The following is a 20,168-nucleotide window of genomic DNA, read 5'->3' as shown; positions in this document are numbered from 1 at the left end:
TTCGTCACACATCTGCGACCTCTTCAGAGACTCTTCCATCTACGTGGACTAAACAGAACAGGAGAAAACACGTGGGTGGAAGAGTCGCTGAAGAGGTCACAGATATGCGGCGAAAGATTTCCAGACAATGGACATACGATAAACACTTGTTCTACATATATCATGCCTCCGAGCACTATACAGGGTTGGCCAAAAGTCACCTGACAGTAAATCAAAAACCCCATTTAGTTCCAAATTTAAAACAAAAAATTATTTTATATGCGACTTCGCTAATAAATAGACAAATACTGAAAAAAATAATAAATGGTGATTTTTAACTCACAGCATTTAATTATTAAGCATTCATAATTTGAATGAATAAATAACATTGGATATTAAATTTCCTTTTTGGATTTGGTTTGCAAGATTCTTTATGTGAGTTCGTGTGTTGAAGCATATTCTGTTGTGTCTGGGGAGAGTCATTTTCTTTTTGTGCCTTATAATGTAACACACTCACCGGTAAAATTTCCACTTATTTCTTATTCTTATTCTCCTAAAATTTTCGTTGCGTCTTGCAACCGTTTCAATAGTCTTGACTCTACGTTATAAGGCACAAAAAGAAAATGACTCTCCCCAGACACAACAGAATTGGATATTAAGTATTTAGGGAATTTTGATCTACTGTCGGGTGACTTTTGGTCAGATCTGTATATTGCTTCCTGAAATCAGTTGGAGTTCAGTCTGAGACATACTGCTCTCTCTCTCTCTCTCTCTCTCTCTCACTCACTCGCTTATTCTTCCTTTCTCCCTCTTACACTTACCCCTAATTTCTTTTGGTCCTCTACACTTTTACCATCCCACAACATCTCTCTCTCTCTGCTTCCCGCTCTCCCGCTTTCTCTCACTTTCTTTCTTCTTTCTCTCTCTCTTTCTTTCCCTCTCTCTTTCTTTCTCTCTCTCTCACTCTCACACTTTCTCTTTCACTTTCTCCCTACTTTCTTCTGACCTTCTTCGGCTTCACCGTTTTACAGCATTTCTCTCTTTCTCTCGCTCTCCTCTCTTTTCTCTCTCCTTCTTCCTCCCTTTTTCATTCTCTCCCTATTTTTTTTACTCTCTAATCTTCTGCCATCCCACAGTATATCCCCCTTCTCTCTCTCTCTCCCTCCCTTTCTTGTGCCCAGTGTCTCATACGCTTGTTGTTATTGTAGTTTAACCCCATTTGCATTGCGAGAGTGCCTGCCGTCCAGAGCGCGTAATTCCAAGTCATTCATTGAATTAACAAATTCGTCATCCTTAATGGGTTTCCTGATATCAGGACCATCAAACACTCCCGCTTTGAGTTTTTCGGTGTTAAGTCCTGGAAACGATTTACATATATACTCAAAATATTTACTTTCCTTGTCGAGTGATTTTACATACTGTTTCATTAATCCCAATTTGATATGCAAGGGAAGAAAGATGATTTTTTTCTTTCGGAACTAGTGCTGCACTAATAACGTTCTTTTCACTGACCTTCAACTCTCGGGGTGGCCAATCTTTCCTCTTCCAGTGCTCCTCTTTTGCTCTACTGTCCCACATACACACAAAAAAAAACATGGGAATTTCGTGTAGCCTCTTTGTTGAGCAAGCAGGAAGCTTACCATTTTCAAATCGACACATAATACCCATTTATATTTGGTGTAGTCAATCTGTTATTTAACCTGTTTGATGGCATCATGTTTTTCTTCCTGCTAGTAGCTGAGATACCAACTTTCTACTTTAATAACTCTCAAACCCATGCCAGCATGGAACATAGACGTTAAGTGAAATGTTAAAAGAAAGTTTTCACTTCATATATACTCTTTTACTTGTTTCAGTCATTTGACTGCTGCCATGCTGGAGCACCACCTTTTAGTCGAGCAAATCGACCCCAGGACTTATTCTATCGGTCTCTTTTGCCGAACCACCGCTAAGTGACGGCGACGTAAACACACCAGCATCGGTTGTCAAGCAATGCTAGGGGGACACACAAACATACACATATATATATATATATATATATATATATATAATATATATATATATATATATATATATATACATACATATATACGACGGGCTTCTTTCAGTTTCCGTCTACCAAATCCACTCACAAGGCTTTGGTCGGCCCGAGGCTATAGTAGAAGACACTTGCCCAACATGCCACGCAGTGGGACTGAACCCGGAACCATGTGGTTGGTAAGCAAGCTATGTATATAAAGTAAATACACGTAATTCAAAAACACGTTTTGAGTAGCTTAATTCGTAACCAAAAAAACAGGTACAGATTATAAACAACGAAAGGCCGATTTTGGTGATTCAGTTGACAGAGGTAGTAGAGAGCCAATTCGATGATAAATTTGACCTTGGATCTTGAAAGTTTGCATGAATCCTGGCTCAGTTAAATCTTTTGTAGCTCTAAATGATGTCATCTATAGTGCAGCGTTGTATTGTCTAATTTTGTTTTGGAAGTGCTTGGAATCTTGGTCAGTTGATGACAACAGTTTCTTCAATGGCTCTGGAGGTTGAGGGATTGCAGGGAGCTTAACCTTTCCACAAGTATGTCGGTACTTGTTCGATCACATTCTTTTGCCGAACTGCTAAGTTTCGGAGACGTAAATAATCCCACGCCGGTTATCAAGCAGTGCAGGCAGACTAACACAAACACACACACACACACACACACACACACACTGTTTTAGTGAAATAGTACACCCCTTCCCACGTGGCAGCCATTATAAAGTCGGTTCAGTCAGTCAGTTACGTGATATATATACGGGCTCGAGTTACGTCAAGGTTGACACTTCAAAGTCATTGTCTTGCGGAGCTATCAGCCATAGCACGATAGACGAGTCAAAGAGAATAAGACTCGGAATACCGTCACAACATAATAGTGGCGGCAAGAATTTTTTTTTTACTACCCACAAGGGGCTACACACAGATGGGACAAACAAGGATAGACAAACGGATGAAGTCGATTACATTGACCCCAGTGCGTAACTGGTACTTACTTTATCGATCCCGAAAGGATGAAAGGCAAAGTCGACCTCGACAGAATTTGAACTCAGGACGTAACGGCAGATGAAATACGGCTACGCATTTCGCCCGTGTACTAACGTTTCTGCCAGCTCGGCGCCTCGAATATTACAGTGCCGACAACGACATACAAGAGGACACCTTATAAAACATACATACATACATACATACATACATACATACATACATACATACATACATACATTCACACACACACGTGTATATGTGTGTGTGTGTGTTGTGGAATCTTTGTGGTTCTCATCACTGTCTACAATTTTGTTCCAATTGCTTTCAAATTTAGTATGTTGATTAAGTTTTGTATACGGATCTATACACCCACGTGGGAAGGGGTGTACTATTTCACTAAAATATTGACAACACGAGCTATTTTCAGGATGCTGACGACAAAATGTACAATCACGCACAACATTCTGTTTCCTGATTGGGTGGAAATGATGAAACTTTAAACCTCGATAACTTTTTAAATCATTTTTCTGGAAAAAGTAAAATAATTCCAGCAATTCAGCTTGGAAAAGTACATTAATGTTCCAAATTTTAAAATTTTCGATAAACTTTAATTGTTGAAATGCTGGCAGCCAAACCAACTAGACCCGTATACAAAACTTAATCAACATACTAGAGCACCGCCTTTAGTCGAGCAAATCGACCCCAGGGCTTATTCTTTGTAAGCCTAGTACTTATTCTATCGGTCTCTTTTTCCGAACCGCTAAGCTACGGGGATGTAAACACACCAGCATCGGTTGTCAAGCGATGTTGGGGGGGACAAACACAGACACACAAACATATATACACACACACACACACACACACACATATATATATATATATACGACGGGCTTCTTTCAGTTTCCGTCTACCAAATCCACTCACAAGGCTTTGGTCGACCCGAGGCTATAGTAGAAGACACTTGCCCAAGGTGCCACGCAGTGGGACTGAACCCTGGACCATGTGGTTGGTAAGCAAGCTACTTATCACACAGCCACTCCTACCAACACAATTCTTGCATCATCATCGTCATCATCATCATCATCATTTAATATCTGTTTTCCATACTGGCATGGGTTGACAGGTTCTGGCAAGGCCAGAGGCCCACCAGGTCCCACAGTCTGTTTTGGCATGGTTTCTATCCTGGATTCCCTTCCTAACGCCAACCACTCTATATTGGGTGCATTTTACGTGACACCAGCAATTCGTTAATCAGACTACAGTCCTCTTGTCGGTGTAGACAACCGCAGGAGCTTTTGCACTTAGAGTACATGCATTTGCGGTGGTAAGCTTGGTCTAGCGAAAAGGGATAGTTTTGGGAGTAGATTCATTTAGAGTTGCATGCAAAAGCTTGAGGAAGTATTGCTTAGAAAACCATCATAGATGAGAAGTTGAAGAAAGGAAGTTTTTGCAAAGTTGGTTGAGATCAATTATGCAAAGGATCAAAAGGATTGGCCGCAGACTGAGAGCTGGAAGTAATTAAGGGCTGTGCAATACACAGGGGCATCCTTCCCAGTTTGAATAATGGTCTCGCAGGGGTTGCAGTACTGAGTAAAAGCCGTCCATTTTTGTTGAGGTGGATGATTTTCCCCAAATGTTATAAGCCATATTCTTCTAAAAAGAACTGCTGACTTGGTGCAGAGAGATTTGGTAGTGTGTGCGGCGTCCACAAAGTCCATCCCCTCCTCAGTGTTCCCAAAGTCTATCCCCTCCTCAGTGTTCCCAAAGTCCATCCCCTCCTCACCGTGGTGGGGACGCTGACAACGGGTAGTGTCAGAGCTATGCCGTCGGGAACTTCGGTTCCTCGTAGGGCCAACCAAGGCGGATTGGTCTGACACCGAGTGGTATTAGGGCCACAACCCGGCAGATGGGGCTCTGGTCAAAATTCTCGGAGTGTTTGTTTCGGCAACCGGCGGCTCCTCGGTCGTTCTGTCCTTGCGTCTCCTGACAATCTGCGGCAAACAGGATGTCTCTATATGCGAGATTGTTGGGGACCGCTTGTAAAATCCACATATTCCCACGAAACTTCTTCCAGAAGAAGCCGACTCAACCCGCCCAGGGTGAATGTCGCGACAAGTACAAGTACAAGTAAGTGTGCGGCGTGGAAGGGGAACATAATAGGTTAATTTCAGTTAATTGCCTGCTGCTTTTGATGGGTCAAGGAGAAATACGTATACTGCCAGGAATAGTAAACATACACCTGGCAGTGCTTTCTGAAAAGTCAACTAATTAGAAGTACTCCAGAGTCCGGAAGACAAGAGCATTCTATTGATTGTAGTTGTGTGGTGGATAGTTGTGATAAGGTGATGATGGTACGGCATATGTTGGGTTTAGAGATAAGAGACAGATCAAAGTGTTTTGAGTGTCTGTGTGTTGGTCTAGGATAGCTGTTCCCAACCAGCGTCCATATGAGTAAAAGGGCCATATGGGTTCGAGAGCAATATGGACCCTGATTATTAATAAGGTTTTGTTGTTCAAATTTACATGCAATAAATTGTTTATACTGGTACAATACACAAAGTATTTTATTTTTTTATACAATTCCTAATAATATTTAATCTATATATTTAAAGCTGAAGTTGTCTGTGTGTGTGTGTGTGTGTGTGTGTGTGTGTGTGTGTGTGTGTGTGGCAGTTTTGGTAGCCTTCAACTAACACTATCTCCTCCGAGACCCTGCGGCGCAAGTTGACCAAAATTGAAAGTATGATAGAAGAAGGCTTGCTCTTCATTCCGTAGAAGAAAAAATTCAAATCGGACCATGTTAACACCAAAAATTATTTACATCAAAAAGGTGCTTTTTTTTTTCTATTTTGGTAGACGGAAACTGAAAGAAGCCCGTCGTATACATGTATATATATGCATGTGTGTGTATATGTTTGTGTGTCTGTGTTTGTCCCCCCCCCAACATCGCTTGACAACCGATGCTGGTGTGTTTGCGTCCCCGTAACTTAGCAGTTCGGCAAAAGAGGCCGATAGAATAAGTACTAGGGCTTACAAAGAATAAGTCCTGAGGTCGATTTGCTCGACTAAAGGCGGTGCTCCAGCATGGCCACAGTCAAATGACTGAAACAAGTAAAATAGTAAAAGAGTAAAGATTATATTGAATTGAGCCGCACCATTCTGGGGTCGATAAAGTAAGTACTAGTTATGTATTAGGGTCGAATATATTCCCGTAATTTATGGCGTGATATCTACGTAATAAAACGATATATCGAACATCTCGAAGACAAGAAATACGATAAAATACTTGCAGTTGTTTGCTAGTGTTCTGTCTCTCTCTTTCTCTCTCTCTCTCTCTCCTCCCTTTCCTCCTCTCGCTCTTGATATATATGTATGTGCGCGTGCACCTGTGTATGTAACCCTCCATACTTCCTCATCGCTTATATATGATTATTTGGATCCTTTCGGTTTGAACGGCAGTTTTTTAAAATAATTTCCATGTAACTAAAAAATTTTAAACTTCGTATACTGGTAGAATGTGTTTATAAAACATCTTTTTCTCTTGGCTTTATTGAGAAAATTCTATAGTTTGTAAGATATTTGTTCTTTTTTTTCTTCAATTTCTGCAAGTTCAACCAATCAATGACGTCTATTGAAGTAAAAAAAAAACATTCTGTGCCGTATGAATATGTCCCTCGTTTAAGAAACAGTTTAGGTTCTTTACATTTGTGAAGAAAAGAAGATTCCCTTCCCCCCACCCCTAACCCTAAAACAGATTGAAATGCAATAGATCGATACTAGGGTCATAATTATGGGTGACAGTTTCATATGACACCGCTAGAAAAAAACTGCCGTTCAAACCGAAAAGATCAGATTATTTTCAAATTTAGACACAAGATGAGACTTGAACACTCAACATACAGAAGTGAAGTTTTTAAATCATTTACTTCGACTCTCCATCATATCAGCAAAGTCAGCATTTTTTCTCTTGTTTCTTACATTGGCATAAAATGGCCTGGTTCTCCGTCGGATACGACGATGAGTGTTGAAATTAACGTTGAAATTAACGTGCAAGTGACTGAGCACTCCACGGACACGCGTGCCCTTAATGTAGTTCTCATGGGAGATTCAGCGTGACACAGAATGTGACATGGTTGGTCTTTTGAATTACAAGTACAATTCATTTATGCCAGCCGAACGAACTGGAGCAACATGAAATAAAGTGTCTTGCCCAAGGATACAACGCGCTGCGCTGACGGAAATCGAACTCGTGGCCTCATGATCAGAAGCCGAATACCCTAACAACTAAACCACGTGCCTTCTCTGCATAAAAGACACATGTGTATGGGGTGAGGGAGTCAGGCCTGGCAATACAAACTAGAGGAACTAATCGATCGCTTTCTGTAGTGTCTCTTAAATGATCAAAAACTAACTCAACTCCAAAGACCCATCCACCCCTTCTTCCACCAGGCGCAGGAGTGGCTGTGTGGTAAGTAGTTTGCTAACCAACCACGTGGTTCCGGGTTCAGTCCCACTGCGTGGCATCTTGGGCAAGTGTCTTCTGCTATCGCCTCGGGCCGACCAAAGCCTTGTGAGTGGATTTGGAAGACGGAAACTGAAAGAAGCCTGTCGTATATATGTATATATGTATGTGTGTGTATATGTTTGTGTGTCTGTGTTTGTCCCCCCAACATCGCTTGACAACCGATGCTGGTGTGTTTATGTCCTCGTTACTTAGCGGTTCGGCAAAAGATAACGATAGAATAAGCACTGGGCTTATAAAAGAATAAGTCCCGGGGTCGATTTGCTCGACTAAAGGCGGTGCTCCAGCATGGCCGCAGTCAAATGACTGAAACAAGTAAAAGAGAGTAAAGAGAGAGTGAAAATATCAGCCATGTGCTCCGCCTTCTCTTGTCTGTCCTGTTTAATAAGGTTAGGGAAATGAAATAGAGTTTGCGTCCTTGTATTTCTTCATTCTTCATCCTGGTGTTTTACAAGTTTAACAAGTTGGAAATCATTGTCAGTTTATTAAACATGGCAATTTTCCCACCCTCTTTTCAATCTCCACAGTCCACCCACCCAGTAACGTATCTTGAGTGGCGGGTGAGGAGAAGTGAGAGTCAAGGTGACAGTCCGTCTCGATCGATGTTTTTTTATGGGTGCGGCACTTTTGAGATCTTGGGTATGGTTGGCTAGCGAAGTCGGGAGCTGCCCCAGACGGTACACATTCTCGTTACGTCACTGCACCCACCACAACCACATCCACCACCACCACCGCCACCACCACCACTATCACCACCACCACCACTATCACCACCTCCACCACTACCACTTTATGTAAAATATTAGTCTAAGGCAGTGGTTTTCAACCAGGGTTCCGCCAGTACCGTCCAGGGGTTCCGCAAGAAGTTACGAAACTGCTAAAATCGGCAGTAATTTTTAATTCTCCTGTGCAGATATGTGTGCATAAGACTATTAAATTATTGCACAGGGGTTCCTCAAGCCAGTGGAATGTTTCCTTGGGGTTCCGCTCCAGCAAAAAGTTTGAAAAGCACTGCTCTAAGGCTACAAAATTTGGAGACATTACTGAAATTCTGAATAATTTAGACAAAGTTTTGTAATTCAAGTTCGAAAAATTTTTTAATAGAGACAATAAGTGAGAGAAACGATGGAGGGCAGGTGTTCGGTGGAACGATGAGGAGGTGGAGGGGAAAAGTAAGGTCATGACATTGTTTGGCGTACATTGTATGACATGACATTGTCTGGCGTGCAAAACACGGCCAGCTTGCAAAAACGTGAGCGCGTCGGACAAAATACAGAGCGGCATTTTCTTGCGGCTTTACGTTCTCAATTCAAATTCTGTCGAACTCAACTTTGCCTTTCATCCTTTTCAGCGTCGATAAAATAAGTTCCCCAATTTGAAACAGAAGTTGATGTAATCAATTCCCCGCAAAGTTGCAGGCGTTGTGCCGAAATTTGAAACCATTATTTGGCATAAAACATATCCCTTTTTTCTCCAGGCAAATTAATTTCTATTTATAAGAAAATTCTCGCTCTACGAAATGCTTAATTTATATATCTCAGGTTATATGATGCTGATGGTTTCTAAAAAGAATGAAATAGTACTATATATGATTATCATTGACTAGAAATTTTAAGAACTTAGTTTTAAGTAAGCAAAAAGGTAAAAAATAAATATGTGTACTCTAGGCATTTTTTCCCTTATTCCTTAGCTTCAAATTAAAACTTCTAATCCCGCCAACTACTATGGAAAAATGATTATCACCCTTGTATTAAGTGTCCGCTAGAGGGATGCTGCATGAGATTTACTCAGTGGTACATATTTATCATAAAATTTCGTATTCCTTATTCGCGAATTTGACATAATCTTTTGTATGCATTTTCCTGTTCTACTACGTGGCATCTTGGCCAAGTGTCTTCTACTATAGCCTCAGACCGGCCAAAGCCTTGTGAGTGTATTTGGTAGACGGAAACTGAAAGAAGCCCGTCGTATATATATATATATGTATGTGTGTATATGTTTGTGTGTCTGTGTTTGTCCCCCCTCCCAACATCGCTTGACAACCGATGGTGGTGTGTTTACGTCCCGTAACTTAGCAGTTCGACAAAAGAGACCGATAGAATAAGTACTAGGCTTACAGAGAATAAGTCCTGGGGTCGATTTGCTCGATCGACTAAAGGCGGTGCTCCAGCATAGCCGCAGTCAAATGACTGAAACAAGTAAAAGAGTAAAAGAGTAAGAGTATCGATCCTGAAAGACCTCTCGCCACTCCAAAAAATGCCAAGATTTTGAACACACGACGTAGAGGGGGAATTACCAAATACCGGGGGGATATATACCGGTTTTCTGACGTTTTGCTGCCCCACAACCCATCTGTCTCTCCTTCTCCTCCTCCTCTCTCGTCTTTTCCTTTCACTCTCTCTTGCACTCTATCCCGATTTTCTTTTGGCCCTCTGCTGCCACACCATTTCAGACGATTTCTCTCTCCCTCTTCGTCTCTCTTTCTCTCTTCTGTTCTCCCTCTTTCACTCTCCCCCATTTTCTTTCACCCCCTCTACTCTGTAGCCATCCCATAGCATCTCTCTCTCTTTCTTTCCCTCTCTCTCTCTCTCTCTCCTTCTGTCTGTCTGTCTGTCTCTCTCTCTCTTTCTCTCTCAATTTTCCTCTTTCACTTTCTCCCTGCTTCCTATTTGCCCACTACGGCTTCACCACTTTACCTCTTTCTCTGTCTCTCTTTATTTCCCTCTTTTCTTCTCCAACTTTCTCTCTTCCTCTTTTTTCCTTCTTTCTCTCCCCACTCTCTCTCTCTCTCTATTTGTTTTGGCCCTCTAATCTTTTGCCATCCCACAGCATCTCTCCCCCATCTCTCTCTATCTCTCTCTTGCCCTCTTCTCTTATGGCCCTGTCATTGGACATCGCCATCAACCAACATCCAAGCTATCAAGGGTATTAAAACTTCAACTTTCAATCAGCCACGTCTTCCAGTCTGTCTAGATTACATTGCAACAACCCAGTCTATAATTATTATCACCAACTATTCATTCCGTTCACACCATTCACAGTTATGGATATTTTAAGCAGACGTCTTAAACTTTTGAATGGACAAGCATGCAAGTAGAAATCACGGCGTTCATTTCTGGTTTAGAAAACCGGTTATAGCGCTTAATAAGGTAAGAAGCAATTTATAGACAATAGTGAGTGTCGATGAATCAGCTACAGTTACAATTTATGTATCTTAGGACAATTTAAACCTAGATTTAATGTATGTGTGTGTGTATGAGAGAGAGTTTGCCTATATGCCTCTGTGTGTGTGTGCGTGTGTGTGTTTTTATGAGTGCGGTTACGTTTGACGTCCTTGTATGAACAACCTGTGGCTTGTGTAAACAGGAGAATATGACGAGTGGTGTGAGATGTCATGGCTACGAAAGTCAACACCACCGCCTTCTCCGCCACCTCTAAAAACTATAACCGCCGTCGCCGCACCACGACTCCACCGACGGATTCTATCACTACTACTACTACTAACTACGGATCTTTTCTGTTCGACCGGCAGTTTCTTAAAATAATTTCCACGTAACTAAACACTTTGGCGATCTTTCGTCTCTAGTAGACCTTTCCGTCGATTTCCGTAAATTTTTTTTTTTTTTTACATATGGGCTTGCGGGAACTTTTGAAGTAATATACATACATATACACATACACCGAGTAAAAAATTTCAGTTATCTCTCTCTTTCACACATTACTCTCTCTGTCTCTTCACACACACTAACAGAAGCACTTCACTTACACAACATACTGTCTGTCTCCCACACCCCATCAAACACACACACACACACACGCACGCACACACACATGTCCATCAATGCTCCCATGCACGGTAACTTCAAAAGAACTTCCCCCGTCATACAATCGCTTTCTCTTAGTCTCTTTCGCTCTCATTACTTCAAAAGTTCCCGCAAGCCCATATAAAAAAATAAAAAATTTTTACGGAAATCGACGGAAAGGTCTACTAGAGACGAAAGATTGCCAACACTTTTAAACTTCGTATACTGGTAGAATGTGTTTATAAAACATCTTTTTCTCTTGGCTTTATTGAGAAGATTCTACAGTTTGTAAGATATTTGGGTTTTTTTTCTTCAATTTCTGCAATTTCAACCAATCACTGACCGTCTATTGAGGTAAATAACATTCTGTGCCGTATGGATATGTCTCTCGTTTAAGAAACAGATTGGGTTTATTTACATTTGTGAAGAAAAAAAGATACCCTTCCCCCACCCCTAACCCTAAGCCTAACTAACCCTAACCCTAAACCTAACCGTAACCCTAAAACAGATTGAAATGCAATATATCGATACTAGGGTCATAATTATGGGTGACAATTTCATATGACACCGCTAGAAAAAACTGCCGTTCAAACCGAAAATATCCCTAACTACCACCACAACCACGACGAATAACCATGGCCACCGTCCTCTATGTGGCCGTTCGGCCTGCTAGAAATTGCAGCCGAGTAGTCCTCAAATCACCCCACCCTTACCTATCATATGGGTAATGTGGTTTTGACCAAGGGACTACACAACAACAACAACAAAAACATTACTTCTTTTACACTCGTCATCGACTACACCGCCACAATCACCACAAATATCGTCCCTATCACCACCACCACCACCACGTCATCATCATAATCATCATCATCGTCAACACTGTTATTTGAAAAGAGAATACAATTTACAATTTGTATATTCTGTAGGCGATGTATAAATGTAGTATATACAATATTACGTGTGTGTGTGTGTGTATATATATATATATATATATATATAACGGGAAGCTTTATGAAAATAAACAACATCCATTATGTGCGTGTATATATATATAGTATGTGTGCGTGAATGCATGCATGCATTTATGTATGTATGTGCATGTATTTATGTATGTATGTATATATGTATGTATGTATGTATGTATGTATGTATGTATGTATGTATGTGTTTATATCTCCTCCTACCCTTCCACAATCTGTATTATGTTATGTACACCCCCCGTAACTTAGCGGTTATACGAAAGAGACCGACAAACTAAAACACACGACTTTAAAAAAAAAAAGCGTAAGTACTGGGGTTCAATTTCTTCGACTAAACTATTAGAGGTGGTGCTCCAGTATGGCCGCAATCCAATGACTAAAACAAGTAGAAAAGATAAGTGTGGGTGGGTGTGAGTGTACGGTGTTTACGCGTTATTGTGAAAGTAAATGTATGTTGGTGGGTGGATCCCTATGTGCGAATATTCATGTGCGTGAGGTGTGTGTGTGTGTGTGTGTGTGTGTGTATGTGTGCCCGCTGTCGGTGTCTTTATGTCTCCGTAACTTAGCGGTTTAGCAAAAATGACCGACAGAATAAATACCAGGCTTAAAAAGGTACTGGGACTAATTAATTCCGCTAAAATTCCTCCAGGTGTTGCCCCAGCATGGCTACAGTCTAATGACCGAAACAAGCAAAAGATACACTATAAAGCAACTGGCGCAAACGCACGGGCGGACAGCTGAAGACCTGGGCAATGACGATAAAGGAGGACCTCTCCGAACTCTCAGGTCCGCAGGTGGTCGGTCTGCGCAGATGGAACCGCGAAGGGCTCGCTATCTCCAGTGACCTCACACAGGACTGTCGAGTGTGGGCCGCCATGGTTCGTGATACCGTCAAGACCAGAGAGGAAGCCGGCTCAACCCGCCTTGGGTGAACGCCGTCACAAGTACAAGTACTACGCTATAAAGCATCATGAAATTACCAGCCAAGCAATACCCTGCCTTTCGCAGCTTCCCTTCAAACGCAACCTTCTGAATTTGCCTTCACACGCAGCCATGCTTAAATTTCAAACAAATCTCCACACTACACATATGAAAGTCACATGCATTTTATCTCTGATTTCGTGGTTAGGATGTGGGTTATATTGTGTCCGGTTTTCAGTAGGCTTCCGTCTGACAAGTTTGACCAGATCATTCGTCTGTATATAAGCCATTATCGTGAAGGTTAAACCAAAACAGATCATGAAAGAGTGTTTAGAATGCCCAGAAAAATCACTGTGAATGTATGTTGAAATGGTTGGTTTTTGCCACCAAAATTCGATTGGTGTGAGGTGGATCTTCTAGATCTACACTATCTGAAAGATATAACATATAACTGTCTTCAAAATGTTACATTATTTACATTGTTTATATTTGACGGATATTTGTCCTCATATTGTTTGTTGTTAACACAACGTTTCGGCTGATATACCTTCCAGCCTTCATCAGGTGTCTTGGGGAAATTTCGAACCTAGGTTCTCATTCCTAAAGTATTTTTCGATATTATTATTGTTGTTGTTGTTATTATTATTCAGGTCACTACATGGAATCTAACTTGGAATCTTGGGGTTAGTAACTTGTGCTCTTAACCACTACGCCATATGCCCGTGGTTAAGAGCGCAGGCTACTAACCCCAAGATTCCGAGTTCGATTCCAGGCAGTGACCTGAATAATAATAATAATAATAATAATAATAATAATATAATAATAATAATAATAGTAATAATAATCGAAAAATACGTTAGGAATGAGAACCCAGGTTCGAAATTTCCCCCAAGACACCTGATTAAGGCTGGAGGGTATATCAGCCGAAACGTTGTTAACAACAAACAAGATGAGGGCAAATATCCGTCAAATGTAAATAATGTACATAATTCCTCATCTCTTAAATATAGAAATTGTACATCAAAATGTTACGTCCATTTTTTTTTTGTCACGCACGTCACACCAGGGAAATGAGAATTGTGACCACGGACATTGTTCCAGAAACTCATTAGCATTTTATGGAAATTTAAAGGTCAATGTAAACAAACTTTATGTGGCTTTTTATGCTGCTCTGGAGATATTCAGAAGAATTAACAGTCAATATTTTCAGGTAAAAATTAAGGCAGAATCGTTCGCCCGCCGGGCAAACCGATAAGCAGCATGTCATGTGTCTTTACATTCTGTGTTCAAATGTTGCCGAAGTCGACTTTACCGTTCATCTTTTCGAGGTCGATAAGATAAGTATCAGTTGAACATTGGAGTTGATGTAATCGATTCATTCCCTCCCCGCGAACTTGTTGGCCTTGTGCAAAATTTGAAACCAATATTTTCAGATGAAAATCAAGGCGGCGAGCTAGCAGAAACGTTAGCACGCCGGGCGAAATACGTAGCCGTATTTCGTCTGTTGTTACGTTCTGAGTTCAAATTCCCCCGAGGTCGACTTTGCCTTTCATTCTTTCGGGGTCGATAAATTAAGTACCAGTTACGCACTGGGGTCGATATAATCGACTTAATCCGTTTGTCTGTCCTTGTTTGTCCCCTCTGTGTTTAGCCCCTTGTGGGTAGTAAAGAAATAGGTATTTCGTCTGTCTTTACGTTCCGAGTTCAAATTCCGCCGAGGTCGACTTTGCCTTTCATCCTTTCGGGGTCGATAAATTAAGTACCAGTTACGCACTGGGGTCGATATAATCGACTTAATCCGTTTGTCTGTCCTTGTTTGTCCTCTCTGTGTTTAACCCCTTGTGGGTAGTAAAGAAATAAGAATCGTTAGCACGCCGGGTAAAGTACCTAGCGGCACTTTAACCGTCTTTACGTTCTGAGTTCAAATTCCGCTGGTGTCAACTTTACCTTTAATATGACCTTTCATCCGTACGGAGTCAATGAAATAAGTGTCAGTTGATGGCTGGAGTTGACACAATCGACTTACCCTGTCTCTCAAAATTACTTGCTTTGTGCCAAAATTTGAAACCAGTATCTTCAAATAGAAAAAATACACACACACACACACACACACACACACACACACACATACACACATACACACATACATACATACATACATACATACATACAGGTAGGTAGGTAGGTAGGTAGGTAGGTAGGTAGATAGATAGATAGATAGATAGATAGATAGATAGATAGATAGATAGATATAAATTTTATTTCGTAACGAGATAAAAAAAACTAAGGCTGTGTAGATTTTAGAACATTTATAGATAGAAGGTCTTACAGCTGTTTCCAGGATATTTATTATATCCCTTCATCGGAGACGGTGTGAGAGGATGGTTAAGAAATAGTTAATTTAGATAAGATATAAAATAGAGAGTGACGTGGAGGAATGAAAATAGATGTGAGATATGCAGGGATATTGCATTTGTAGATCCATTTTTTTTAGGCAGAATGGTATACATATAATATTCCAATACCTTATGAGTAAAATCCAATGAAATTTAAAATTGGTCATTTTAAGTATAGAGTTTATACACAGGCGCAGGAGTGGCTGTGTGGTAAGTAGCTTGTTTACCAACCTCATGGTTCCGGGTTCAGTCCCACTGCGTGGCACCTTGGGCAAGTATCTTCTACTATAGCCTCGGGCCGACCAAAGCCTTGTGAGTGGATTTGGTAGACGGAAACTGAAAGAAGCCCGTCGTATATATGTATATGTATGTATATATATATGCGTGTGTGTGTTTGTGTGTCTGTGTTTGTCCCCCTAGCATTGCTTGACAACCGATGCTGGTGTGTTTATGTCCCCGTTACTTAGCGGTTCGGCAAAAGAGACCGATAGAATAAGTACTGGGCTTACAAAAGAACAAGTCCCGGGGTCGAGTTGCTCGATTAAAGGCGGTGCTCCAGCATGGCCGCAGTCAAAATGACTGAAACAAGTAAAAGAGAGATAAAAGTCAGTGTTATTGAATCCAGGGATATATATACATTATGAGTTAGAGGTTATACAATGTATCCGTAGACACTACTGGTGTATTACCTCACTATGTATAGTCCTTGCCATATGGTTAACAAAAGTTGGTATTTTAAATGGGAAACAGTGGTTTAATATATTCAGATAAGAAAAGAAATAGAGCAACAATTAACAATTAGAACTTCTAATTGTTAATTGTTGCTCCATTTCCTTTCTTATCTGTGTGTGTGTATATAGTGTTTGTGTGTGTGTGTGTGTTTTCGTTCGGTTTCCTTGTATGTCTCCACTGCCCTGTTTCCGTTCCCAACTTTGACCCGCCACAAAACCAAAATTCTATTTTGGTACTTATAAGTCTTCGAAGAAAATCACATTGTCGTTCAATGCTCGAAATTATTAAGAAACATAAAAAATACCTGAGTAAAAATCAGATGACAACTCAGACAAAGCTGAACAATAACAAGAATAACAAACGAATTGGAAAATGAAACAACTACAACCATAAGCAACAATTTAACAAAACAATATTTAGAAACTAGTCATTGAAAACAATACTTATGCACAAAAAATAAAGCCACTCCAAAGAGTGTGTGCGTGTGTGTTCGCGCTTTTGCGTATATACACAAACGCATGGATTTTCACTCATGTTGTTTAGAAATTTCTGCTGCAGCGAAAATTATTCCCACGTTCGAGTGTACATGAATGTGTTAAGAATCTTTGTACATGCATGTAGACAGCCGACAACTGATGAAGGGTCGTTCTTTGTGTTAGTTGTCCTGTTTTCCATTTGTTTCGTTGTTTGCGTATCGAACCTTATTTATTTTCGTATTTCGTGTTGTTTACCATTGGTGACATCCTGTGCCCATATATGCATATGTATATATATACAAGGAAAAATTGTAAAAATGCAGAATGCTAAATTGAAAGAAAATTTTAATGAAATGAGAAATTGAAAAAATATATATTTTTTCAATTTCTCATTTCATTAAAATTTTCTTTCAATTTAGCATTCTGCATTTTTACGATTTTTCCTTGCTTATCATTTCTCCACGTGCGGTCAACACAACCCCACCATTTATCGATCTATATATATATAAGCATATGTGTGTGACTGTATCTATATATATATAAGCATATGTGTGTGTCTGTATTTGTGTCTTTGTGTCTGTATGTGTGTCTTTGTGTCTGTGTTTGAGCCCATTACTGCTTGTCAGCCAGTATTCGTGTGTTTACGTCCTCGTTTCGGCAAAAGAGACCGATAGAATAAGTACTAGACTTTTAAGAAAAATAATTACTTCAAGGTCATTCCCCAACGTAGCCGCACTCTAACAACTGAAACAAGTAAAAGATAAAACGTATATGTAGCAGCGTCGAATAAACTATATGCAAATACATGCATGTACAAAACTTTTTAACACATTCATGTACACTCGAACGTGGGAATAATTTTCGCTGCAGCAATGATTTCAGGAGAAATTTCTAAACAACATGTGTGAAAATCCAAGCGTTTGTGTATATACGCAAAAGCGCGAACACACACACACACACACACAAACACACACACTCTTTGGAGTGGCTTTATTTTTTGTGCATAAGTATTGTTTTCAATGACCAGTTTCTGAATATTGTTTTGTTAAATTGTTGCTTATGGTTGTAGTTGTTTCATTTTCCAATTCGTTTGTTATTCTTGTTATTGTTCAGCTTTGCTATTATGTCTGAGTTGTCATCTGATTTTTACTCAGGTATTTTTTGTTTCTTAATAATTGTAATGCGATCGCTTTTCTTTAGCTATATCAGTAATAATTCTCGTTCTGGTTGTCAATTACATAATTATATTTTTTTCTAAAACTTATTTGACTGTTGGTCGATTTTCATTACTTACTGCATTAGTTGCTTCTGTCTGTCGATTACTTCATCATCTCCTGTTTCCCTACAATATTCGTTCTGCCAGTTTCATAAACTTATATTTTTATATTTTATGTCACCTTTTATCGTTTGATTGTTTCACTTATAAGATTGCGGCTAAATCGAAGTACCGCCTTGATGGGTTTGGTCAAACAAATCGACTCCAATACTTCGTTATTTGTATGGTACTTATTCTATTGGTCACCTTTGCTGAACCGCTAAGCTACAGTGAAGTAAGTAAGCCAATACCAGTTTGCAGGCAGAGTCGATCTGTTCGACTAAACCCTTCAAGGCCGTGCCCCTGCATGGCTGCAATCCAACAACTGAAACAAGTAATAAAATAAAAGATAAAGCATTTTTTAAAGTAAATTATCCAATATTTTTCAATGGCCGAACTTTAAATAACCAAACAACGAGGAAAGTTTGAAAAATTATTTCATTTGTTGTTGACAACCAACAGTTAAAGAAGAGAGATTGTTCGCTTTCTTTCAACAACCGGATGTTGAATAACGGAAAATAAATTTCTCATAACTAAAATACTTATCAGGTTATTAAGTGAATCGCAAGAGCGAGTTTACAGAGAGTCGAATCTTTCGTAGAAATTTGCCTTACCCATGGAAACTTATTTCGATTTCTTATTTCTTTACTGCCCACAAGGGGCTACACACATAGAGGGAACAAACAAGGACAGACAAACGGATTAAGTCGATTATACTGGTACTTATTTAATCGACTTCAAAAGGATGAAAGGCAAAGTCGACCTCGGCGGAATTTGAAACCAGAACGTTCACAAGGACGAAATACCTATTTCTTTATTACCCACAAGGGGCAAAACATAGAGGGGACAAACAAGAACAGACAAACGGATTAAGTCGATTATATCGACCCCAGTGCGTAACTGGTACTTATTTAATCGACCTCAAAAGGATGAAAGGCAAAGTCGACCTCGGCGGAATTTTAACCCAGAACGTTCACAAGGACGAAATACCTATTTCTTTACTACCCACAAGGGGCTAAAATTAGAGGGGACAAACAAGGACAGACATAGGTATTAAGTCGATTACATCGACCCCAGTGCGTAACTGGTACTTATTTAATCGACCTCAAAAAGATGAAAGGTAAAGTCGACCTCGGTGGAATTTGAACCCAGAACGTTCGCAAGGACGAAATACCGCTAAGCATTTCGCCCGGCGTGCTAACGTTTCTGCCAGCTCGCCGCCTTTCTTTTGCCGGCTGAGGAGACTGATTTTGTATCTTCAGACTTATCTCGATTTCTGCCAGTATTTTGCCGAGAATATTTTGGACAAATCCCCCGTTTATTACCTTCATGATCCGTATCATTCTTACGTCCATGGTACCCTGCTCTAGCACAATGTTTCAAGTACGAGTTTCAGAGGTGGGATCACTTTCACTTGACTTTTTCGTCGGTCGGTGGAAGTTATTGTAGAGACAGTAACTTAAGCACCTTGGATCTTTTCGGTTTGAACGGCAGTTTTTTCTAGCGGTGTCATATGAAATTGTCACTCATAATTATGACCCTAGTATCGATCTATTGCATTTCAATCTGTTTTAGGGTTAGGGATAGTTAGGGTTAGGGGTGGGGGAAGAGTATCTTTTTTTCTTCACAAATGTAAATAAACCCAATCTGTTTCTTAAACGAGGGACATATTCATACGGCACAGAATGTTTTTTTTTACCTCAATAGACGTATTTGATTGGTTGAATTTGCAGAAAAAGAACAACAAATATCTTACAAACTATAGAATTTTCTCAATAAAGCCAAGAGAAAAAGATGTTTTATAAACACATTCTACCAGTATACGAAGTTTAAAATTTTTTAGTTACCTAGAAATTATGTTAAAAACTGCCGTTCAAACCGAAAAGATCCAGCACCTCTGCTGAACCTGAGCTGTTTCCAAAAGCAAGTGCTGAGCCCCAAGTACACTTACCACCTCTCCACACATGGATACGCCACGAAGGTAAGACAAGTTAAAATATTCGCGGCATCCATGGGGCTG

General features: G+C 40.1%; 1 protein-coding gene across 2 annotated transcripts in view; it reads left to right on the top strand.

Moving 5' to 3' along the window:
* Nucleotides 1-20,168, top strand: part of LOC115221606 — a 66,200-nt gene that overhangs the window by 11,132 nt on the left and 34,900 nt on the right. Inside the window, exon 1 of one of the 2 annotated variants that reach the window (XM_036510904.1) lies at nt 18,261-18,379. The exons of the other annotated variant lie outside the window; for it this stretch is intronic. Coding sequence (XP_036366797.1) covers nt 18,333-18,379 — 47 coding nt within the window. The 5' untranslated portion in view covers nt 18,261-18,332. Of the gene's footprint in view, nt 1-18,260; nt 18,380-20,168 lie in introns of those variants that run through there. 2 annotated transcript variants of the gene reach the window in all.

The sequence above is a fragment of the Octopus sinensis genome, linkage group LG18 (assembly GCF_006345805.1).
Source record: "Octopus sinensis linkage group LG18, ASM634580v1, whole genome shotgun sequence".
Lineage (NCBI taxonomy): Eukaryota > Metazoa > Mollusca > Cephalopoda > Octopoda > Octopodidae > Octopus > Octopus sinensis.
Note: the sequence above shows the minus strand (reverse complement) of the source record. Positions and strands in the feature narration are given on the sequence as shown.